Source organism: Mus musculus, chromosome 12, assembly GCF_000001635.26.
Source record: "Mus musculus strain C57BL/6J chromosome 12, GRCm38.p6 C57BL/6J".
NCBI classification, from domain to species: domain Eukaryota; kingdom Metazoa; phylum Chordata; class Mammalia; order Rodentia; family Muridae; genus Mus; species Mus musculus.
The window spans coordinates 18904958-18930773 of record NC_000078.6 but is presented as its reverse complement, the minus strand read 5'-3'; the positions used below and the strand labels follow the sequence as shown (position 1 = coordinate 18930773).

Here is a 25816-nt window from a genome sequence, read left to right as displayed (position 1 = left end):
CTGGCTAATTTTGTGTCAACTTGACACAGCTGGCATTATCACAGAGAAAGGAGCTTCAGTTGAGGAAATGCCTCCATGAGCTCCAACTGTAAGGCATTTTCTCAATTAGTGATCAAGGGGGAAAGGCCCCTTGTAGGTGGTGCCATCTCTGGGCTGGTAGTCTTAGGTTCTATAAGAGAGCAGGCTGAGCAATCCAGGGGATGCAAGCCAGTAAAGAACATCCCTCCATGGCCTCTGCATCAGCTCCTGCTTCCTGACCTGCTTGAGTTCCAGTCTTGACTTCTTTGGTGATGAACAGCAGCATGGAAGTGTAAGCCAAATAAACCCTTTCCTCCCCAACTTGCTTCTTGGTCATGATGTTTGTGCAGGAATAGAAACCCTGACTAAGACAAATTGGTATCAGAAGTGGGGTATTCCTGTGACAACCTGACCATGTTTTGGGGAGGACTGTGGAAGGACTTTGGAACTTTGGGCCAGAAAATCCACTCGGTGTTAAGAGCTCTGTCAGATGTTGTGTAGGAGCTTGGAAGATAATGTTGAGAATAGTGCAGGAGATGGAGGTCTGGCTTGTGAAATTTCAGAGGGAAAATTAAAGACTCTTTTCAGGGCCATTGCTGTTTTAATTTGAAGATTCTGTACTTCTGGTTAGCTGGGGCTGAAGAATAAGCTGTGATTAACAAGATACCAGAACTATTAAAGGAAAAACTTTGCATTACTGGGACTATTGATGCTGGTTAGCTGGAGCTAAGAAATTAGCGGTTATTAAGAAGAGACCAGCATTATTGAGGAGACATCTTCTGGGAAGTGTTTTCTGAAAGCACAAAGAGGCTGTGTTCCAGAGATAGCCAAGGTTGTACTCCTGCTGCAGTGGGACTTGGTAATGTGTAAGGGTCACCCAGGTGGTACTGGTTTTGAAGGCATGAAGGGGTCATGCAGAACAGCTGAGGCTCGGCACTGTGAGAGGCCATGGAAGGCCATTGGTGAAGGTGCAGCCTCAGTTGCAATTAACAGCCCAGGACTGGAAGAGTCATGCAGTGGTTTGGAGATGCCAGTACCATGAGATGACCACCAAGAGCAGCAGCAGCAGTGGAGTACAGGCATCTGGAGCCTAGAGGACGACGTGTGTGCTACAAAGGGCATGGCTGGAGAAGTGACCCAAGTCCTTGGAGGAGCCCAGAAGATCGTGAGTTGGCTCCCAGACATTGAATGGTTGGAAATTGATTTTTGATTTTGATTGTGACTGTTCTCTGATATTTTCCCTCTTGAAGGAAGAAACTAGTTTAGTGGAGCCCAAAATTAAGAAACTTTTAATTGTAAAAAGACTTTGGATTTTAAAAGAGATTTATATTTTAAAGAGATTGAAATTTTAAGAATATGTAAAGACTGTGGAATGTTTAAAGTTATTTAGAACTTGGGGATGAATAAGAATGTAAGGGTTGAGGCTTACTAGTGATGTGTTTGTGTGTCAAGTTGACAAGGGGTCAATTGTACTGGCTAATTTTGTGTCAACTTGACACAGCTGGCATTATCACAGAGAAAGGAGCTTCAGTTGAGGAAATGCCTCCATGAGCTCCAACTGTAAGGCATTTTCTCAACTATTGATCAAGGGGGAAAGGCCCCTTGTAGGTGGTGCCATCTCTGGGCTGGTAGTCTTAGGTTCTATAAGAGAGCAGGCTGAGGAAGCCAGGGGAGGCAAGCCAGTAAAGAACATCCCTCCATGGCTTCTGCATCAGCTCCTGCTCCCTGACCTGCTTGAGTTCCAGTCTTGACTTCTTTGGTGATGAATAGCAGCATGGAAGTGTAAGCTAAGTAAACCCTTTCCTCCCCAACTTGCTTCTTGGTCATGATGTTTGTGTAGGAATAGAAACCCTGACTAAAACAGTGAGTGTGTGTGTGAGAGAGAGACAGAGACAGAGAGGCAGAGACCGTGAAAGACAGACAGAAGGTGAAAGCACTGAGCACCTATCTCAGTGTGTCTTGAGAAACTCTTGGGACTGATTCTCCCTCTGTTACTTGCTGGCCAGTCTGTGCTGGAGACCAGCAGTTGACATGGTGGGAAATAGGATGGGATGAGTGGGCCATTTCTTTACTTCAGCCCAATGCTCCCTCCCTCCCTCCCTCCTCTCCTCTCTTTCTACCCTCCCCTCTCTCCCTCTCTCCCTCTCTCTCTTTCTTTCTGTCTCTCTGTCTCTCTGTCTCTGTCTCTCTCTCTCTCTCTCTGTCTCTCTCTCTCTCTCTCTCTCTCTCTCTCTCTCTCTCTCTCTCTTCCTTACTGAAACAGTCTCTCTGTATGTTTTCAGGTGGCACCTGGCAGGCCCTGGTTCTTGTGGCCTGTTGCTACCTTGGCCTCTCTATAGGGCTACTAACACTGGCAGGTAGCCTCTCTCCTCATAATGAGTGGGCAATAAGTTGATAGAGACCAACTCAGGGGCCTGTTTTATCACGAAATCTTAGAAGTTACCCGTAGCTCCAGGTTGGAACCGTTGAGGACTCATAAGGAGGTTGCCTCTCATCTCTCTCCTTTATTTTTATTATTTATTTGAATGATTATTTATTTATTTATTTATTTATTTATTTGAGATACGGTTTCTCTGGTTAGCCTTGGCTGTTTGGGAACTCACTCTGTCGACCAGGCTGGCCTCAAACTCAGAGATTGAGCTATTGCTGCCTCCTGTTGGGATTAAAGCTATGCTCCACCACTGCCTGGTGCCTTATTCTTATATACAGAAGAATGCCAAGCTTTTTCATGTCGCTATTTAGATATATCTTAGTCTTGTGAATGTATGTACCTATGTCTGTGTATCACACATTCTGCATACTGCATTCCATATCCCAAAATTGCTTGACTGCATCTCTCGGGATTGATGTTCAGTTCTTATGACAAAGAATGCTCTAGTGAGAGTTTACCAGTCCTGTCTGTGTGGCTGAGGGAGAAAGCTCTGATGTCAGTCTAGTCTCCTTCCTTCCTCCCTCTGACCTCTAACTGACCTGCACCCTGGCTCATCTCATAGCTTGTTAACAAGTACCAGCAAGGCCCAGACAGTGGTTTCTCCTCCCCTCTCCCTCCCCTTTCCCTCCTCTCCCCTCTCCTTCCCCATTCCCTCTCCTTTCTCATCCCCTCCCCTCTCTCTCCCCTTTCCCTCCCCTCCCCTTTCCCTCCTCATTCCCTCCCCTCTCTCTCCCCTCCCCTCTCCGTCCCCTTTCCCTTCCTTCCCTTCTCCTTCCCTCCCTTCCCACTGATCATCTTGCCTCTATCTTATGCTTCTTGTTCTTCCCCAGATGGCCCTGCTTGCAGCCTAAGCTCCATAACTCCCCGTACCAGCTTCAGGCAACCTGTATGAACATTCCAGGTCAGACTGGGCATCTCTCTTCCAGGTCCCACAGAGACCTGAGCAGGGTTCCATTCAGAACTTGGAGGCTACCTCAGTACTATCTGCCATGTCTGTCTTTCTGGGCCTGGGATATCTCCACTAGCAGGTATCAGCTGAAACTCCAAATGGAAGCCTTGTATAGTCCTGGCCTTAGCTGCCACTCTCTGACAACTAGTGCAGGAATAATGGATTAACCACACCTTGAACATGAACACTGTTGTTAACAGAGTTGCCTTTCATGGCTGGGGACAAACATAGGGAACAGTCAGTTCTAAGTACTTGTGCAGTGTAATTGCATCTCTGGACTGTGGCTCTCTGACCTCCATTCCTTTTCCATGCAGCCCTGAGCACGATAGAATTTTCTTCCTCCTTTGGTCCTCTGACATGGACTTCTGCTCAGCCCCAAGACCTGAAGGGGCGGTCATTCTCCACGCTGAGTTACAGTGCCTAATGTTGGCCTTCCTCACTCCAAGGCCCCTAACATACCATGCTCAAAGTGGTTTCTGGAGGTCAGGAAAGGCATTTATCTCCCTGTCATTAGTCTGTGCCCACTGGGGAGACACATTGGTGGCAACTTTTCTTCTACCCAAATTTTAAGAATCAGCACAGTGAGACTCAGTGGGCCAGGTATGGATCTAGTTCCATTGGAAGAGATTTGTGATTGACCCTCTGTGGTTGCTTAATATTACTTGTTAGTTTGACAGGATCTAGAGTAGCAATTCTCTTCTCAGCCTTCCTAACACTGGGACCCTTTAATACAGTTCCTTGTGCTGTGGTGACTCTGAACCACAAAGTTATTTGTTGCTAATTCAAAACTTTATGTTTCTACTGTTACAAATCAGATTGTAAATATCTGATATGTGACCCCACCAACCACACCAAAGGGGTTGAGACACACAGGTCAAGACCTACTGATCTAGAATCACCATAGAGATATGACAAAGGGTAGGTCTTCAGGGGATTGTCTGTTAGGTTAATTGAAATGGGAAGAGCTACCCACCTTAAATATGGGCAGCAGTATTCCCCCAGCTAGCATTATAGAGAGCATAAACTGGAGAATGCCAGCTGAGTCCCAGTATTCATCTCTCTGTGCTTCCTGCTGCCATGATAGACTGCATCCTTTTAAACCATCTGCCATAGAAACCCTTCCTCCCATGAGTTGCTTTTTGAAGATATTTGGTCACAGACACCAGAGGAGAAATCAGCAAACCCTGCCAGCTCTGGCTGCATTGCTCAGCCACTCTGAGCTGAGGAACTGTCTTTAAGAGATCTGCCCTAGGGGACGTCAGATGTGGCTCAGTGAAGCACTGAGTGTGTAATTCCTTGGAGTCTCCATTAGAGTGAGGGGCCCACTCCCAAGCATCATTCCTCAAGTCTTTGCTCTACCTCTTCAGAGACCACATCCCCGAAGGCTATAGTTTCATATTACAGCTGACCTCCCAATGTCCATTTCCACAGTGGAGCCTGAACTCCTGACAAGAGCCAACATTGTAGCACGGCTATGGCCTCTGAGCACAGTGTCTGTTGAATGGACTGACTCTCTTCACTGCTGACCTCCTATCCAAGTTCCCTGCCACAGTTAACCCTCACTGTGCACCTCTTCCATGCCAGCACCATTCCAGGCTCAACAAAATCCATCCTAGTTGGTATCTAACTGGTGACAGTGAAGAAAGTGCTGCCCAGCCTCTCTTTACCCCCATAACCACTGATCTTGGCCAGTTATCTTGACTTCATCTGGCATCAACTAAAATCGAAACTTGTTGGCTATGTCTGTGCACCAGTGGATTATACAACTGCAAGCACAGATGAGAGAGTTAGGGTGTGGTTGGTCCCTGCTTGCTCTTTATCTCCTGCATCCCATCCTGCACATCTGTGGATTTGAGTAAGACTGCCCCATCCTGGCTTAAACAAACACCCTCCAAGATGGCCAGGACATCTGGAAAGACTAGGGATGGGGCTCTGTCATCAATATGGCTATGGAGAAGAACTGCTCCCTGCAGGATAAAAGTTTTCTAGGTGTAGCCTTTTGTGTGAGGAGCACCCACACTACTTCAAACACCTCCCCCTTATGTTCTCAAAGGAAGCTCAATAAACTCATTGGCTTTACAGAATGAACTTTGGCAAATCTTGTTTCTATTTGACGTTGAGACCTTAGGGGGAACTGTACCATTTTGCCCTTCCAGAGGAGGGATTTTAGTACTGCATGTGTTTAGTTAGTCTCACTTCACAAAGGAAGGAGCAGAGTTTTGGGAAGTTGTGTGACTTGTGGGCTCACACATAGGTCACACGGGTCCTAGTTGTGGGTGAGAAGAGCAGCTGAGGTACAAAATGACCTTAAACTCCAAACTCCCCTATCACATAACCACCTGCTCCCGTGGAAGCTTGCTCCAGGCCTCTTATCTGGTGCCTAATGCCTGAGAGGTTCTGAGTGGACTTTTGGAGCCAGCCCTGGCTCTGGAACCAGAGGATCAGGTTTGGCTAGTTGGTTCTGACCAGATAGAACCTGGTCTCTCTAGAGACTGCTTGTCTGTCATTCTGAAGCTCTCCTTAAATCTTCATGTCTTCAGACACTGAGTTTATCTAAATTTTCCACAAAAGAGGAGGACATTACCTATGAAGACAAACCCTGTGTCCACCACAGGTCTACCCTGTAAGGGAGGTACCCAACCCACAGGGGAAATGCCAGGTGATTTTTCTGCCTGGAAAGGCTCCTGGCCAGGGTTATGGGTCTGGAATTTGGGTCTATTCTCAGTGTCAATTGCTCAAGATGACAATTGTCAAGAGCCTGAACTCTTGACAGGTCTAAAGATGGAGAAACAAGCCCCAACCAGAGCAAGGCAGATTTATCAGTTCCCAACCTAAGGGTTAAGATTTTCGGCACACTTCTATCTCCAAAAATATTTATATTAGAATTCATAATAGCAGCAAAGTTACAGTTATGAAGTAGCAAGGAAAATAATTTTTTTGGCTGGAGGTCACCACAATATGAGGAACTGTATTAAAGGGTCACAGCATTAGGAAGGTTGAGAATCATTGTTTTAAGTGAACGTAGAAGGAGATGCTAAGGAGGACCCCAGTTTCTAGCATGGAGTGGGCCTGGAATTCAGGATCAAGGCAGTGATGGGTTTCCTTCAGGCCAAGCTAGTTTGAGAAATATGGGGGATATGTAGAGAGGAAAGGGCCAGATTTACAAACCTCAGCTTGAGGTCAGAAGAATGGACTGGTCTCAAACACACGGGCCTACAGATTTCTTTACATTTCTGATTTTAATGTTTTTGCATGTGTATGCATATGCACTATGCATGTGTATTTCCATATTGTGGGCACATGTGCATGTGTGGGCAGCTCAAGTTAGATATTGGGTGTCTCCCTACCCACTCTCCACTGTATTTATTGAGGCCAGGTCTCCTGAACTGTAGCTTGCTGATTCCAGCTAAGCTAGCCAGGCAGCTGGCCCTGAGGATGTCCCGTCTGTCTCTCAGATGCTGGGATTACAGGTAACTGCCATACCTGCCCAGCTATTACATGGTCTAGAGATCTGCATTCCAGTCTTCATGCCTACACTGTGCATGTTTTATGCACTAAGCCATTGTCTCCTCACAGCCCTGTTTAAAAAATAAAATAAAAGTTTTGATGTTTGAGTAATGACAGACCCAAGGGAAGCTGTAGCTGGGTCCATGCATCTGTCCTTCAGGTTCAGCCCCTGGACCTGTCCTGCACAGCTACAGTGACATTGAAGTCAGGGATAGGGACACTGCTACCATACACACAGCTTTGTCATATCGTGTGTGTGTGTGTGTGTGTGTGTGTGTGTGTGTGTGTGTACGTGCACACAGGCACGTACATTCTGTGTGCATGGTATCTGATGCAGTTTCAGAGAATGTGTAGATCTGCATTGTCACTGTCACTGATGGCTCTTCCTATGGTTAGAAAATTGCAGAGAAGATTCTGTGGGGAGGCGATCCTAGGGTCTCCTAATAATGAACCTTCCTGCCCCATCCTGGACTCTGTACCCTTCTTTCCTGACCCATCATCGGCTCTGCATCCTTCTTTCCTGCCCCATCCTCGGCTCTGTACCCTTCTTTCCTGCCCTATCCTCAGTTCTGCATTCTTCCTTCCTGCCCCATCCTCGGCTCTGTACCCTTTCTTCCTGTCCCTTCCTCCTCTCTGTACCCTTTGTCCAGGCGGCTTTCTGCTCAGGCTCACTTCTGAGTACCCTCCCCCTGTGGTCCATCCTGTGGTAAATAACCAGCTTAGAAATCACAATGGACTAGTTTCTAAGCTGCATTTACCAGAAAAAGCTACATGTCTAGAAGGCTTTGCAGGGCCTTGTGCTAATTTTAGCTTGAATCAAAGAAAATACACTTTCATGATTTGTCGATTACATTTAACAGCTGCAGCTGACGCTGGAGTGACCCTGAAGTCCGTGCCATAAGCTTAAAGCATAGCTCCGTGCACAAGTGACACCATTGGGGGTGCTTCTGTTTTTTGGTTAATTCTACACTTTGAGGGGTCTTTCCTTACTGAGACAGTCTCTGAGAAACCTAGCAAGTAAACTCCCACGGAAACAAGGGGGAGGGAAACAGCCTATCTTTTTTATATCAATTTTCTGCTCCACAATTTTCAGTCACTCACTAGCATATTAATTCTTCCATCCATGAATTCTGATGTTGGAGGTCTGTAAACAGAAGCCCCAGACTCACCCAGTGGAAAAATAGTCCTGCAGGCTGCAGAAGCAGTAATTGAGTAGTGCACCACTCCCACCTAGGTGTCACGTTTAGTGTTGCACCATAGGGTGGCTCTTGAATATATTGGAATCAAGCCTTGTTAGACTGTTCTTTGGCCTTTCATTGAGAACAATTTAGTCAATTTCAATGACTCCCAGAAAAAGGAAGTCTAGAGTAGAGAAGCTGGGGGTCAAGGGGACCCTGAGATGAAGCTGACAAGGCTTCCCACACCCTTTGGAAGGGGACAGAGCCAAGTAGTGGTGACAGTATCTAGGGGCTCAGAGTCAGGGTTTGAGTCGTGAGTCTGTCCCTTGTTAGTTACTGGACCTAGAACAAACTACTTAGGACTCTTCATTCATTCTATGAGACAGGGCGTTCCTGGGGAGCCAAAGGTGGCCTCAACTTTGAGATTCTTCTGCCTTAGCTCCTCTAGTGCTGGGATTGGAAGGTTGAACCATCATGAGTGGACCACTTAAACTTTTCGAGACTGGTGTTTTTAATACCTAGTGGGAAACAGTACTAGTGACCTGACCCTAATTAGGCCAGCATGGCCATTAAAAATATGTGAACCACGAGGAACATAATAGAGCCACCAAATGGAAGGTATATATACTTCTTACTGACTGGTAGCTAGTAAGACTAAGAAGGAGTTATGGAAAACAGGGAAGGCTACACAAATGAGACAGAGAGACAAGGTTTCACAAGGTCAGTAGGAGTTCTCCATTCAAAGGGGGAAGGGCAATCCAGATCAGGAACCGTGTGTACAAAGGCATTTTAGTAAGAATTGTCCCACTGTGCTGAGTGCATTTCATTGAGTTTGGCCTGGTCTAAGCTTAAAGTGGATGAGGTGTGGCTGGAGAGAAGCTCAATGGTTAGAGCACTTACTGCTTCTGCTGGGATCAGAGTTTGGTTCCCAGCATCTATATACCAGGGCTTACAACTGTCAGTAACTCCAGCTTCAGGAGTTCCAATATCTTGCTCTGGGCCTCCACAGGCACCTGCATGCATATATGCAAATGCATGTAGTCTTTCTCTCTCACACACAGGCCCACAAATTGAAATAATAAAATAAATCTTAAAAATCCACTGAGTGAAATAGAACAGGTAGTTTGGCTAGAACTTCCAGGAGGGCTCAGGAGTCCATCTTGCTTCCAAACTTCCTCCAACCTTTCACCTCCCCACCTTGACATTCCCTCTCTGGGCTTCCTGCTACCACTGTCTCCAACACAGTCTAGCTACAAAGTTTGGTATAGGGCAAGGTGTGGATTGGGGTTAGCTTCACCCACATCCACAGAAGTGCAAAAGCCACATTCTGCAAGGCTCACCAAGACTTTGTCCCTTTTGGTTGGTGCTTCCTTCACGTGCTTGAATGGCCCTGTCTTCCTGACAGGAAGTTCATCTTTAGATTTAAAAATAGACTGTGAGACTGTAATCTTAGGGATGTGTTGGTATGTGTCCCTAAGGCTATAAAAGCTGATTAGCACCTCTACTTCCAACAAGACATCCTGTGGGTGTTCTGGGTTCCCATGGACAAGGCTAGCTCAGGGTTTGGCCACAAGAAAAGCTTCTTCCTTGAATAAGTTCTTTTTCTTTTTAAAGTTTTATCTAAATTTATTTAAATCAATAAATTTAGACATTGGTGTTTTGCTTGTATGCATGTCTGTTTGAGGGTGCCACATCGCCTGGAACAGGAGTTAAAGACAGTCGTGAGCTGATATATGGGTGTAGGGAATTGAACTCAGGGCCTCTGGAAGTGCCACCAGTGCTCTTAACCACCAATTCCTAATTAGTATTTTCTATGACAATTGTCACATTTTATTCTTGAGATGTGGTCTCACTATGAAAACCTGACTGGCCTCAAACTCAGTATGTAGCTAGAAATGGCCTTGGACTCCTGATGTGATTGTCAGGTCCCCAGACTGCTGGGGTTGTAAGCACAGGTGGAGGCCAGAGGACAACTTATGGGAGTCAGTTCTTCCCTTTCACCATGTGGGTCTGGGAGATCAGACTTGGTCTCTGATCTTGTATTTTTGAGCTTAGGTCTTGCTATGGAGTCCAGGTTGTCCTAGAACTCATGACTTTCCTGCCTCAGCTGTCCCTTTCTATGCTGTCATTTCTGCCCCTCACTATACTCTCACCTCTTGTGTGTCTTTGAGTTCTCCATTTGAGAAGACTCCCAAGGCTGAAGAGATGGCTCAGTTATTAAGAGCACTGACTGCTCTACCAAAGATCCTGAGTTCCAATCCCAACAATCACATGGTGGCAGAGAGAGAGAGAGAGAGAGAGAGAGAGAGAGAGAGAGAGAGAGAGAGAGAAGTCTTCATAACTGGGCAGACACATACATCCATCCTCTTATCCCCCCTTATTTGAATAAGTGATCCTGAACTTGCTGTCTAACCTTGCCTCAGCCTGAAGCTGACTGAGCCAGACCTTGACCTTGCTGCCACTAAGGAGATTACCTAGGGTGGAGCCTTCCTCCCTAGATCACTCAATAGTTCAGCCACTGTCACTGTTCCTCTTCAAGATACTGCTAATGAAAGAACCTAGTGGGGAAACCCCCACTCAATTCCCGATTCAATGTGCACTCAAGAATCATGAACAGACAACCAACTTGATGTAAGAACACGAGGTAGTTTAATGGCGGAGCTCCGGGTCGAAGTGTATCTCACGCAGGAGACAGTGGTTTCGACCATGAGGCTTGGAAGCTAGGGGTTTTTATAGAAAAGGGGTGGGGCTGGGGGAGGAATTGGCGTGGTTTCACATGATTAGTTCATTTAAACATCAGCAAGGAGGAATTGGCACAGTTTCACATGATTGGTTCATTTAAACATCAGCAGGGAGGAATTGGCACAGTTTCACATGATTGGTTCATTTAAACATCAGCAGGGAGGAATTGGCACAGTTTCACATGATTGGTTCATCTAAACATCAACAGACTGTCAGAAGGGTGGGAGATAGGGAGGTACCAGGCCAGTCAGGACAGGTAACGATGGGCCTGCTCGGGCATGTCCCGGCCTGTTCTGCTATTTTCTCAGCTCCAGGTTGCAAAGCTCACAAACAACTCTTTGGGCTATTTGACATACATTACATGAATCACAGATCTCAATTTTTTTATTTTCTTTCACTACCTGCTGAAAGGCCCCAGAGCTATTCCGGAGACTATGCCTATCCTGCACATCATCACCTGCAGCTGGTTCCAGGCTCCAAGGATGAATTGGAGGGAGTGGTCCTAACACCCCCTCCCTTTATAAGTGCCTTTGCCATTAAACATTTGAATCTTGATCAGAACATTGTCTTGGCTCCATTTCTCTCTTGTCAGCCTAGTTTCCCTTTCTTTAAGTGCCGGCCTGCCACTCAGGTGTACCCCGTCCATGTGAGCCGCTGGATGGCTTGCAAAATCTGGCGCCCGGACTGGGACCTGAAGAAGTTCAGGAAGAAGCTGAAGGAATGCTGTTTCATGTAAGGAGCTCCACAGGAAGAAAAAGAAAAGGATCGTATCGGACACTAAAGCAACAGGTACACACTCTAGTGCTAGTTTAAAACTTCATTTTTTAAGGGGCTGCTACAGGTGTTGAAAGATATGGCTAATCCAGCGCTGGATCCACTTAGGTCTTCAGCGGAATTATTGGAACTAGGAACTGATCAGGCGGTTGTCCGCAGCTTTTATTTATTTATATATTTTTATTTTTTATTATGTATTTTCCTCATTTACATTTCCAATGCTATCCCAAAAGTGCCCCATACCGTCCCCCCACACTCTGCTACCCACCCACTCCCACTTTTTGGCCCTGGCATTCCCCTGTACTGGGGCATATAAAGTTTGCATGTCCAATGGAACTCTCTTTCCAAAAGCTGCCTCAGGTGAGAGGAAACTGATTTTAAAAAAAGAAATGCATCAGGCAATTATCCTCAGTTTTCAAGAGTTGCTTCAAGCAAGAGGAGTAGGGATCAAAGTACAATTGTTAGGAAATCTTTTAGATAGGATAGATTCTTGTTGCCCTTGGTTCAAGGAAGAAGAAAGTTTAGATATCAGAGAAAATTGGAAAAGCCTTGAAAATCACTCAGGCAGATAATTTCACCCTCTGCCTCTGGGCGCTCATAAAAGATGCTATTGAAAAGGTGATCTCACAGGGGTTAGATAGTACCCAGGCAGAGCTTGATAAATCGCAGGAAGAGCGCCTTTCAGAGAGGGACTTCTCAGAAAAAGGTCCTCTCAATTCTAAATTTGATAGATATAGAGACTCTGATGATAACCTAATTTTAGACAAAGAAGATCCCAAGAAAGAGGAGTTGCCAAATATTTTGAAGAGGATTGGCCTCCTTGCAAGTCTCCCGCTCCATCTATACCCTCCACTGTGGGAGATGCTACTCATAGGGACACACAACTAAGCAAATTAGAGTGTGAAGTTAGGCTGAAGAAATTGACTAATGAACTTCGGGAGCTAAAAAGGATGTCAGATACAAGAAGGAGTAACTCTTCTGAAATGTACCAAGTGCCGCTAGGAAGAGCTGTGACTCAGGCTCATGGGAGAGGACAGAATACATCTGATGTGCTAGCCTTTCCTGTCATCAAATCAATTGACCAGCAAGATACTAGAGTCAGACATTACCAGACTTTGGATTTCAAGTTGATAAAGGAGTTAAAACAGCTGTTGTGCAATACGGTTCTTCAGCCCCTTTCACACAAGCATTACTGGATACGGTCGTGGAGTCACACTTAACCCCCCTAGAATTTTTAGACTCTATGTAAGGCTACCCTGTCAGGAGGAGATTTCTTACTTTAGGATTCTGAATGGCAAGACGCCAGTAAGAAAGCTAAGGCTTTAAATGCTCAGACTGGTAATCCAGACTGGGATAGTAACATGCTTCTTGGTGATGGTCCATATGAGGGCCAGGCTAATAAGATTGGTTTTCCCGCTGGAGTGTACGCACAGATCGTGGCAGCTGCCCGCTGAGCCTGGGGACAGTTACCGGTTAGAGGGGATGTTGGTGGGAGTTTAGCCAGCATTCGGCAGAGTCCTGATGAGCCTTACCAGAACTTTTTGGATAGGCTATTAATAACAGCTAGTAGAATCCTTGGGAAATCTGACACGGGAAGTCCTTTCGTTATGCAATTCACATATGAGAACGCTAATGCAATGTGTTGCACAGCTATCCATCCCCACAAAGGACAAACAGATTTAGCGGGATATGTCCAACTTTGTGCAGAGGTTGACCCAGCATAAAATCAGGGTTTGGCTTTCGGTGCTGCTTTGCAAGGGACTGCTGTACAAGCAATGTTCTCATGGAAACGAAGGAATAATGCATGTTTTAAGTGTGGCAATTTGGGTCATTTTAAAAGTGGTTGTTCTAAGAAAACAGTTGGCAAGAGTGGGCAAGCAGGCCTTGTCCTAGGAATTTGTCTCCGGTGCAGGAAGGGCAACCATTGGGCTAAGGTGTGAAAATCCAAGCCAGGCACTCTGGGCCGTACATTGCTGGGAAACGAGAGGAGGGGCCAGCCCCAGGCCCGGACTTACTCACAGAAAACAGCTTATGGGACCATGAACCTGCTGCCCATCCAAAGAGATCAGTTTTTGAACTTGTCAGGGCAAAACCAGGAGGTGCAGGATTGAACCTCTCTTCCACCACCCATGCAGTATTAGCCCCAGAAATGGGAATCCAAACTCTGCCTACCAGCGTCTTTGGACCTCTACCTGTAGAAACTTGTGGATTTCTTTTAGAACAAAACAGTTCTATTGTAAAAGGCCTGCAGATTTATCTAGGTGTTATAAATAATGATTATGAAGAAAAAACTGAAATCATAGCTGCTTCCCCTCATGGTGTTATAACTGTGCCCACTAATCAAAGAATTGCTCGACTTGTTTTAATTCCTCTACATCCACCACTGTCCATATTTGTTAAGAATGAGAGAGGACAAGGTGGTTTTGACTCCTCTGGTGTGAATTGGGTTCAATCTATTACTAATCAGAGACCTAACCTTAAATTGACATTTAATGGAAAAAGCTTTGAAGGATTGATAGAGATACTGGAGCTGATGAAACAATTGTTAGAGGACAGGATTGGCCCTCAACTTGGCCTTTGACTTATACACTTACACACCTTCAAGGAATTGGTTATGCTAGTGACCCAAAATGAAGCTCCAAATTGCTAACCTGGAGAGATGGAGAAGGTAAATCAGGACAAATTCAGCTGTATGTTATGTCAAATTTGCGTGTAACTCTATGGGGAAGCGATCTCTTGTCACAGATAAGCGTTTTAATGTACAGTCCTAATGAGATGGTGACTAAGCAGACGCTCAGACAGGGACTTTTGCCTGGTCATGGAGTAAAAAAGAAGGGACAAGAAATTAAGAATTTTGAAGATCCTAAACCTCACTCTGACACAAGAGGTTTGGAGTATTTTCGGCAATGGCCACTATCTTGCCTGTATCCCAGGCAGATAAATTTCAATGGCTTAATGATATTCCAGTGTGGGTGATCTTTACCTAAAGAAAAAATAGAAGCCACTTCTTCGCAAGTGCAGGAGCAACTAGAGGCAGGACATTTAGTAGAATCTCTGTCCCCTTGGAATACACCAATTTTAATCATCAAGAAAAAAATCTGGTACATGGAGATTGTTACAAGATTTAAGAAAAGTTAATGAGACCATGGTATCTATGGGACCTTTACAACCTGGGCTTCCATCCCTAGTATCCTTTCCTAAAGGATATTATAAAATTGTGGTAGATCTGAAGGATTGTTTCTTTACTATTCCTTTGCATCCAAAGGGTTGTGAAAGATTTGCTTTTAGTGGTCCTTCTATAAATTTTAAGGAACCTATAAAGAGATATCAATGGACAGTTCTCCCAGAGGGCATGGCTAATAGTCCTCCCTTATGTCAAAAGTTTGTGGCACAAGCCATTCATCCTGTGAGACAACAATGGTCTATGATTTACATCATTCATTTCACAGATGATGTTTTGATGGTGGGAAAAGACCCCCAGGATTTGCTTTTGTGTTATAGAGATTTACAAAAAGCTTTAGCTGAGAAAGGATTACAGATAGCTCCTGAAAAGATACAAACTCAGGATCCTTATAATTAATTGGTCTTAGACTTACTAATCAAGGTGTTTTTCCCCAGAAGATAGTTATTTGCAGAGACAACTTAAGGACTTTGAATGATTTTCAAAAATTGTTAGGTGATATTAATTGGCTTTGCCCCTATTTAAAGCTTACTATAAGGGAGTTGAAACATTCATTTGATATTCTTAAAGGGAGTTCTGATCCTACCTCCCCTAGATCTCTAACCTCAGAAGGATTGCTGGCCTTACAAGTGGAAAAAGGTATTGAAGAGCAACTTGTCACTTATATAGATTACTCTTTGCCTTGATATCTGTTAATTTTTAATACAATTCATGTGCCTACAGGATTGTTATGGTAAAAGTCTCCTCTAGTGTGGATACATTCGAGGATTCCTCCAAAACGTAGTATCTTGCCATATTATGAAGCAGTAGCTCAGATGATTATCCTTGGAAGGAAGCAGGCACTAACTTACTTTTGGCAAAGAACCAGATATTATTGTTCAGACTTACAATGTAAGTCAAGACACTTGGCTGAAACAGCACAGTACAGATTGGTTGCTTGCTCAAATAGGGATTAAAGGAACTATAGAGAGCCACTACACTCAAGATAGGTTGATAAAAAATTTGAGTGTACATGAGTTGATATTTCCTAATATGACCTCTTTAAAACCCTTACACAATGCTGTTCTGGTGTTTACTGATGGCTCCTCTAAAGGGCGAGCTGGATTTCTTATAAATAAACAACAGGTAATCATAAAGACTCCTGGCCTCTCAGCTCAATTAGCAGAATTAACAGCAGTACTGAATGTCTTTCAGTCTGTGAATGAGGCTTTTAATATTTTTACTGATAGTTTATATGTTGCACAATTGGCGGTACCCTTATTGGAGACCTGTGGCATATTTAACTTTAATACGCCAGCAGGATCCCTATTTTCACAATTGCAAAACATCATTGTTGCCCGAAAACACCCGATCTATATTGACCATATACGATCTCCTTCTGGTCTTCCTGGACCTTTAGCTGAAGGCAATAACTGTATCAACAGAGCTCTAATAGGAGAAGCCTCAATTTCAGATCCTGCTGCTTTGGCCAAATGTGATCATGAAAAATTTCATCTCTCTAGCCATACCTTAAGGCTCTGACATAAGACCATTAAGGAGCCGGCAAGGCAAGAATGATTGTAAAATAATGTCCTAGATGTATTACATTATCTCCAGTGCCACATTTAGAAGTTAATCCTCAAGGTCTTATGCCTAATCATATTTGGCAAATGGATGTAACTCATTATGCAGAATTTGGAAAATTAAAATATATACGTTTGTATTGACACTTGTTCAGGATTTCTTTTTGCTTCTCTGCATACTGGAGAAGCCTTCAAAAATGTAATTGATCATTGCCTACAAGCTTTTAATGCCATGGGATTGCCTAAACTTATTAAGCCAGATAACAGGCCATCCTATTCTAGCAAAAATTTTACTTCATTTTGTAAAGAATTTGGCATCAAACATAAAACTGGAATTCGTTATAACCTCATGGGACAAGGAATAGTTGAACGTGCTCATCGCACTTAAAAAAATTGGCTTTTAAAGACAAAACAGGGGCAGTTATATCCCCCAAGGTCACCAAAGGCACATCTTGCTTTTGCTTTATTTGTTCTAAATTTTTTGCAAACTGATGTTAAAGGTCAGTCTGCAGTGGGATGCCACTGGCATCCAGTTACTTCTAATTCTTATGCCATGGTAAAGTGGTGGGACCCATTAACTATGACCCGGTCCTAATCTAAGGAAGGGGCTCGGTCTGTGCTTTTTCCTCAGATCCTGAATCGTCTACTAAGTATGACTTTAACCTTGATTATGGCTAAAAATCCTCTTTAGCCGAAAAGTTAATTTGGAGCACAGCCTCCACCCCCAGAGAAGCTGCAGCCTTTCTGCAATTCTCCAAGCCACCTCCCCACACTGGTTGCTCTAAGTCTAAGCTTGATTGTTGCTAATTTGCAACTGAGTGGAGTACCTGGACTTCTCCCAAGAAGCTTTTATACTGTTGCTTTTCAATGTCTCACCCTTGTTTCTCAAGCAGGTCAGCCTGACTGCAGCAGGTGTACAGCCTCACCTCCAACAGCACAGGTGGCAGTTATTAATCTTTATCAAGAAGCATTCTAAGTACATATTGTGGCTTTGGTCTGAATTAGGAATAAGGTGTGCAAATGAGGGCTGGACACTCAATGACGGGCACCCAGATCTCAGAACCATCCCAATCTAAGACAGGGGTACATGCCAAAAGGCCGTGGCTGTTGATAACACACCACAGAGCCATGTTTGTGTGAAATATAAAACAAACTAGCTGCACGTAGCATCCAAGACAGAATTGGATGATTCGGGATGATCTACGATTTTCTAAGACAGGCGCGGCTGCCAGCCACCATAATTACCAGGCAGGACTATGGAGCATAAATAAATTATATGCCTCGGTCCGGTTTTTTTTTAATATTAATGACAGGGAGGAAATTGTAACCTTCCCTCAGCCTGAAGCTGGCTGAGCCAGACCTTCACCTTGCTGCCACTAAGGAGATTACCTAGGGTGGAGCCTTCCTCCCTAGATCACTCTATTGTTAAGCCATTTTCACTGTTCCTCTTCAAGATACTGCTACAGCTGAGAGGCCCCAGAGCTATTCTGGAGACTATGCCCTATCCTGCACGTCATCACCTGCAGTTGTTTCCAGGCTCCAATGATGAATTGGCTGGAATAGGCCTCCCCCCGCCCTTCCTTATAAGTGCATTTGCCATTAAATATTTGAGCCTTGATCAGAACATTGTCTTGGCTCCATTTCTCTCTCATCAGCCTAGTTTCCCTTTCTTTAAGTGCCGGCCTGCCACTCAGTTGTACCCCATCCAGGTGAGCCGCTGGACGGCTCACAAAAATCTGGCGCCTGGACTGGGACCTGAAGAAGTTCAGGAAGAAGCTGAAGGAATTCTGTTTCATGTGGAGCTCCACGGGAAGAAAAAGAAAAGGATCATATCAGACACCAAAGCAACAGGTACACACTCTAGTGCTTGCTGGATGGCTTGCAAGATTGGTGGGTGACATTAGCCAAGGCACATGCCCTGTTTGGCCCCGAGGGACTGTTTCTGTCCAATATCTAAAACACCTTCTAACCAACAGCACCTTTCTCCTTGAGGTGAGGTGGGAACAAAGACAATGTCTGGCCAATCTCAGAGTCTCCAGTGCTCACCCAGGACAGGTGATCAGTGGGTTCTTTTGAACATCTTCAGATGGTCTGGAGCTCAGTCTACAGTTCTGTGGGTTTAAGCAGGAGGGCCGATAGCCTTGCTGTGTGTGGAGCGCACTGAGTGGGGAAAGGCTGGCATGGACTCTTAACTGACTAAATTCTCGGCTGTTCCAGACATCCAAGGACTTTCCCCATGTCTACCACTTATCTGCTTCATCCCCACACTCACTGGAGAGTGAACCATGAACAGGGTGCTTGGGGCAACATGGGAAACTCACAGACCTTGGTTTATTTGATCATTTTAATATGCCAGGTCAACGGAGAGGAAGGATGGAGCACACAGGAACACCTGTGTTTGCAGGACGGAGGGCAGATGTCCACAGCCTTGGGCATGCATGTATCTCCTGTGTAATTAGGCAAATGAATACATAAATACCACAGCACAGTCAGACTTGGGGGGTGGGGAGAATCACAGGCCACAGGGGACCATGCCTTAAAGGCAGTCAGAGGCTTTAAATACAGGGGCTGAACCTTCTCACTTTATACAAAACTTATATATTAAAAGTAAGGATACCGCAGTATATACATGCAAGCAGCTTTGGTCAGAGAAAATGAAAAAGGCTAGGTGGAGCCATGCAGAGGAAGGGCTTGCCTGTCTGTTCTCCATCTTCTTCATCCTCACAAAGTCAGCTGGGATCATAGAATAAATCAGCTGGTCTCGGTAAGATACTGAAAAGTCCTGTCAGGTGTCCTTAAGGGCCTCCAGACCCTCTGTGAGCAGAGAAGGAGCCCTACAGCCGAGAACACTTGAAACCTTGGAAGGAACCAGCCTGGACTGGATGGGGAGGGACATCTATTGGGTCAGATAGAGGAGGGAGCTGCATCCAGCCAGACCAGGTGAGTGTGATGTGCTGCCTGGGCCCAGGTCCTGAGAGAGCAGGAGAAATCACGGAGAAGTCCACTTTTGCAAGCAAAGTTGAAGATGGCAGATCAAGCCTGTGTTTCTCACAACTGTTTTAAAGCCCATTCCCCTCAGAACTGGCTAGCAGTGCTGGGGTCACACTGCAGCAACCTGACAATGGATGGTCCCTCTTGGCACCTTTGTTGAATTCTTCCAGGGACATTTTGCCTGAGGAATGGAAGAGGGAGACTTAGGATTAGCCAGTGCTCTGGTTAAAGTCTGGAACCCTCTGGAAAATGGACAATGTCCAGTCTCTAACCCCCTCCCTCTCTCTGTGCCCCTGTCTCTGTCTCTGTCTCTCTCTCTCTCTCACACACACACACATATGGGGACATATGCCATTTTGAGGCACACAAGTGGTCAGAGGACAACTTGTAAGAGCTGGGTCTCCTTTCAATGTATAGATCGTGGGGATTAAGCATTAGTGCTGAGGTTAGGTTTGGTAATGAACTCTGTGGCCTGATGTAAGCTGATAGCCCCATCTAGAGGCCTCGAGAGCCACCACAATCTGGGGCAACTGGGGAGACAGGACAAATTATGGCTGCAGGTCAAATTACATTTCTGTTACTGTGATAAAAATCCCCTGATTAAAAGCAACTTAAGGGAGGAAGTTTTCTTTGGTTTACTTCTAGGTTACAATTCATCACTTCAGGAAGTCAAGGCTTTAAAACCTCACAGGGCAGAGAGAATAGAGGTATGAACACCTGGCTCATAATGAGACTCTACACTTTTTTTCTGATACACTTCTTTTCCCTTTATTACACTGTTCAGGACCCCTGTCTAGAGAATAGTAATGGGGTTTCCCACATCAATTAACCATGAACACAACCCCCAACAGGCATGCTCATAGGCTGCCATGATCTAGATGGATGGTTCTCAGCCTTCCTAATGCTCTGACCCTTTAATACAGTTCCTAGTGTTGTAGTGACCCTCAACCATAAGATTATTTTCACTGCTACTTCATAACCGTAATTACACTATTGTTATGAATCTGAATATGAATATCTGTGTTTTCTGTTGGTCTTATGCCACCTCTGGGAAAAGCTCATTTGATCCCCGAAAGGGGTTGGAACCCATAGGTTGAGAACCACTGATCTAGATAATTCTTCAGTAAGATTCTTCTGAGCTGAGCAGTGGTGGTACACATCTTTAATCCCAGTACTCAGGAGGCAGACTTGTGGATCTCTGAGTTTGAAGCCAACATGGTCTAAACAGCAAGTTCCAGGACAGCCAGGGCTACACAGAGAAACCTTGTTTCTAAAAAACAAACCAACAAGCAAAAAAAGAGTGTCCTTTATGGCTGGTGAGATGGCTCAGCTGTTAAGAGCAGTTGCTGCTTTTGCAGAGGGTCCTGGATAAAGTCCCCAGCATCCATAGGGCGGTTCCCAATCATTGGTAACTCCAGTTCTAGGGCGACCCAGTGCCCTTTCCTGGCCTGTAACATATCACACAACCATACATTCAGGTAAACGCTCATGTAGAAAATAAATACTAAATCTAAAATTAAAAAAAAAAAAAAGACTTCTGAGGTGATTCTAAACTGAGTCAAGTTGACAATAAAACCATCACAGCGCCCCCTAGTGTAGACTCTTGCCAGCTTCAGGTGTTTCGAGCTATCCACCTTTGCTGTGCTATTCTTGTCCTATTCTGTACCAGTTTCTCTGACAGCCCAGACTTCTCATCTCTTAAGTGCTAGTAAGTGGGCCCTGGCTTACAGGGCAGAGTATGCACTCAGTGGCCTCCTTCATGAGACACAAACAATTGGACAAGTGCACAGTGGGGACGGCTTTGACAATCAGAAACAATGGCCATCCATGATAAGTGTGCCACCAACATAGTGCTACTTTAGCCTCACACCCACACAAGTGGGCTTATCCCCATTTCACGGAGAAGAAAGGCAGGCCTGGGAAGTGGGCATCCTCAGTTTGGTCTGTTGGAACACAAGCCTCCGTGTCAGAGTACACAAGAGAGTAAAGAACACTTTAGAAAATGACTGAAAGGCAGCACCAGGCAAGAGGCTGCATTGCTTTGTGTGTGGACATGTTTTGAAAAGCATTTCCTTGCTATCTGGAAAGCTTTTTTGCTGTCTACAATTCCATGGGAGCCTTGAGTCCCGCTGAGCCCGGTCCTTAGCTCACTTGCACAGAGCACTGGAGGCTGTTCACTGCTCTTTCCTGTGCATAAACTTACATTCAATCTCAGCTCGACCTGGGAGCCTTTCATGCTTTAATGCTGCATTTCCTGTTGGAACAAAACCCAAACAGTCTTGGCTCTACAAAGCCATTGACTGGCAGAATCAACTCAACATGCAGCTACCTCACCCTTGCTGAGGTCCTGTGAGAAACTCAGCCAAGGCACAGCAGGACCTCTCACCACCTCACCTCCTTCTGAGACCTGCCTTTTTGCAGCTGTGGTAGGACCTCAGAGTCCTAGGTACGATGAGGCTCAGTGGCTTCTATGTTTGATGAGCCCCATGAGTATCCGTGGTGCCTCACATCACAGGATGATGGCCTGGACGGCCTCTCAGAATCCCAAGACTCAAAGCCCCTTGATTCACAGTGTCTCATCTCTCAGCCACCAGTACACCTGCCTCCCCTCTGCATATATACTTGTTGAAATAGTAAGACCACTCCTTCTGTCAACATGTGTGCTGGCTAATGGTATGTCAACTTGACAGAAGCTACAGTTATCAGGGAGGAGGGAGCCTCACTTCAATATCTCTATAAAATGTCTGCCCGAAAACATGCAGGGCGTTCTCTGTCTGTCTGTCTGTCTGTCTGTCTGTCTGTCTTTCTCTCTTTCTCTCTCTGTCGCTGTCTCTCTACCTCCCTCCCTCTCTTGCTCCTTTCCTCCCTTTTGTTTTGTTTTGTTTATTGAAACAGGGCTTCTCTGTGTAACCGCCCTGGCTGTCCTAGAACTCCCTTTTTAGACCAGGTTAGCCTTGAACTCACAGAGAACCTCCTGACTCCTATGAGTTGGGATTAAAGACATGTACCACCATGCCTGACCAGAGGGTATTTTCTTAACTAGTGATTGATAGAGGAGGGCCCATCCCATTGTAGGTGGTACAGCCCTGGGGTAGTGATCCTGAGTTCTATAAGGAAGCAGGCTGAGCAAGCCATGGGGACCAAGCCAGTAAGTAGCAACACTTTCATGGTCTCTGTATTAGCTCCTGCCTTCAGGTTCTGACAAAGTGTGAGTCCTTCCCTCACTGCTTTGGATGATGAACAGTTATATGGAAACTGTGAGTGAATAAACCCTTTCCTCCCCAAGTTGCTTGTGGCCATGGTGATTCATCAGAGCAATGGAAATCCTAACTCAGACAACTCGGATGAAGCCTACAGCTCAGAGGGTCTACTGAAATGCCCATGGTTAAAGAGCCGTAGGAAAGGTGCAGGATGCAGGCTAGGTGTACCTGACCCTGAATTCTAGTCTCCCTCCCTCAATCAGAGCTGAATCAAGTGGGCTGGGAAGGAGCAGGGCTGCATAGGGCAGAGGGTGTATCCCAAACAGATCTGGGCCATCAACAGTTTCACAGGCTCATCTACTCCCCTCTCCCCACCCCCACTCCCTCTCCCAATCCCCTCCTCCCTCCCCACACTCTCACTCCTGCCATGTTTCCTACCTTCATTGTTTGTGTTCATCTTCCTGAAGATCTTGTCTGTTCGCTTCTAGGGCGTGGACTCGTCCTTAGGCATCTTCATCATGGAGGACACCATCTTGTAGATGGCCTGCAAAGGCACATCTGTGAGTGTGCTCTGGAGGACGGAGGGTGGGTTATGGTCCTCACTCAGCTAACCAAGGAGCATATACAGGGCAGAGTCAGGACCCTTCTCTCATCAGAACAAGTCTCACAGACAAGGTGCTGGGCAAAGGGAGCCAGGAAAGTTTAAGTGACGTTCAAGAGCACAGGATATAGCTGGGGTATGGAAGAATGGAGGGCTCCTTGGTTGGGAGTAGAGGGGAGGTTGTGTGGCAAAGCATCTGTCTGAATGGACAATATTTGGTGGGGAGCTGGGAAATCCTGGAGGGAAGGTCAAAGTGGAAATACATTGAGCCCTGCCCACCCATGGGTCCTGAATCTTCAGATCCAACAAACTACAGGTGGGAAATAGTCTAGAAAATGAAACTGGTGGTACACAGACAGTTTCTTCTTATTTCCCAAATAATACAAATTATTATTAACATCTATAGACATTGTATTAGGCACTGTATATAACTACTTTACTTATTTTATGAATGTATGTAATTATTAATTTGGGGGAGATGATCTCATGTGGAATTCAGTGGACAACTTGTGGAAGCTGGTTCTCTTTTCCTACCATGTGGGTCTTAGGGATAGAACCCAGGCTGCCAGGCTTGGAAGCAAGTACCTTTACCCACAGAGTCAGCCCACTGGACCAAATACAGAGATGGTTTAGAGCATGGAGCAGGAAGGATACAGTGTGCACATAAGCATCGCTCCTGTGAAGAACTGACTGCTGACTCATCCTTTACTGTGTCGTTCTGATTTCTATAGGAAGCCCTATAGACAGCTAATGTGTGTGTATGTTATACATGTGTGTGCAGATGAACACTCATCTGTGCAGAGGCCAAACAGGAATACCGGTGTTCACAATATTCCCTTTTCTCTCTCACTGAACCCGGCCGGGGCTTACCATTTTAGCTAGGGTGCCTGCTCAGCAAGCTTCTGGGACTCACTTGTCCCCTAGTTCTAGGGTTTCGGGCATGCTCAGCCACTCCTGACTTTTCCGTGGGTGTTGGGATCAGAACTCATGTCCTCATGCTGGGCATCAAGCGTTCTTCAACACTGAGCCATTTTACCAGTTCTTGCTTTGACAATTCTTAATCACCTATCTGAGCCTCAGATCTCATTAGAGCTTAAAAAAAAGACGCATTTTATAGAATTGTGTGAATAAACCTTATGGATGAGCTCAGCTGGGGCCTGATGTCCAGCAAGCAATCAATAGATGCTTGGCTTTTATCGTTACTCTCTGCAAAGACATGCAGTCCTTTAGTACACCAGGTAGCAAGTGGGCAGAGGAATGACCTGGTGTATGGGGTTGGGGATGGGGGTCCTGGATCCCTGCACTCCCCATGCGCCAGGCCCTGTCAAGTGCAGGTATCTGCACTAACTCCAGCATTTCACTGCAGCTGATGTAGCCATTGCTGTCTAGGTCAGACATGCTGAAGGCCCACTTGACCTTCTGTTCCAGCTTGCCCCGAGAGGTCATGCTAAGAGCAATGATGAACACTTGGAAGTCGATGGTGCTGTCGCTGTTGGTGTCAAACATGTGGAAGACATGTTCAGCGAACTTGGAGGTATCTCTGTAGGGGAAGAAGTTGGCCTAGATCTTGAAATTGTCCATGGTCAGGTAGCCAGTAGGACAGTCATTGAGGAAGCCCTTGTACCACTCCTGAAGCTCATGATTGGTGAACTCCCTGTGTTTCCGCAGGGCCTGCAATACCTCAGGACCCAGCTTGCTGTTCTGCTTGCCCATGGCAGCTGGCAGTGGAGACTAAACCTGCAAGGCCAAGACACAAGGTGAGCTGTGGATACCTGAAGCCCCAAGTCTGCCTTCCTCTCACACCCTACCACCATGCTGGTTAAGCAACATCCTCTGTATGTCCAGTGCCATCAGTTTCAGCAGTGGTTCTCAGCCTTCCTAAAGCTGCAACCTCTTAATACAATTCCTCATGTTGTGGTGAACCCCCAGCTATAAAGTCATTTTCGTTGCTACTTCATAACTGTAATTTTGCTATGGTTATGAATCATAATGTAAATATGTGATATGCAGGAGGGTCTTAGGTGAATCCCTGTGAAAGGGTCATTCGATCCTCAAAGGGGTTATGATAACACAGGTTGAGATCTTCTGGGTCAGAAGAACTCAAGACCATGATAGTGCAACCTCTGACTTTTAGCATTTCCAGGATGGCTCTCCTCAGGAGGTACAAAATGGTTCTATATAACATGGCAAAACCCAGAACACTCTAGGAAAGACAGAAAGGATATCTTTTTATGGCTAAATACAGTCTACTTGGAGCATGCATGCAGAATCGTGGTATAAGGGGACAGGAAGAGGCAACCTAAAATCAGTGGAATGAAGCTTTGTCAAATGTCCTGTAAGGGTTACACAAGAGTCAGGATTGAGACAAACCCCTCAGCTCATCAGCTTGGGGCAAAGGGGTCTCATGGATCCAATGCTGACTCTTTGCTTTGAACAGCTAGCTCTTTTTCTCATGGGGGACCCGGTGTGTGTGTTTGTTTCCTTGTCACAGATACATTTGCTGATGCTGCGTAGTAAATAAATCTTGCCTACGTAGGCAGATGCTAGTGGTTCACATTCCTACCTAACACAGCTAGGGTAAATTTAGAACTAAGTTGACACCCATCCTGAGTGGACTCAGGGATGATACCAGAGAACAGGAACATGGCTTTGGCCCTTCAAAGTTCAACTTCATTTATCAGC

At 45.5% G+C, this 25816-nt stretch overlaps 1 protein-coding gene across 3 annotated transcripts in view; it reads right to left on the bottom strand.

Moving 5' to 3' along the window:
- Gm40847 (predicted gene, 40847) overlaps positions 1 to 25816 on the bottom strand; it is a 220459-nt gene that overhangs the window by 143009 nt on the left and 51634 nt on the right. The window contains exon 4 of one of the 3 annotated variants that reach the window (XM_011243929.2): positions 24298 to 24871. The exons of the other annotated variants lie outside the window; for them this stretch is intronic. Within the exon in view, the coding sequence (XP_011242231.1) occupies positions 24718 to 24871 (154 nt within the window). The 3' untranslated portion in view covers positions 24298 to 24717. Of the gene's footprint in view, positions 1 to 24297; positions 24872 to 25816 lie in introns of those variants that run through there. 3 annotated transcript variants of the gene reach the window in all.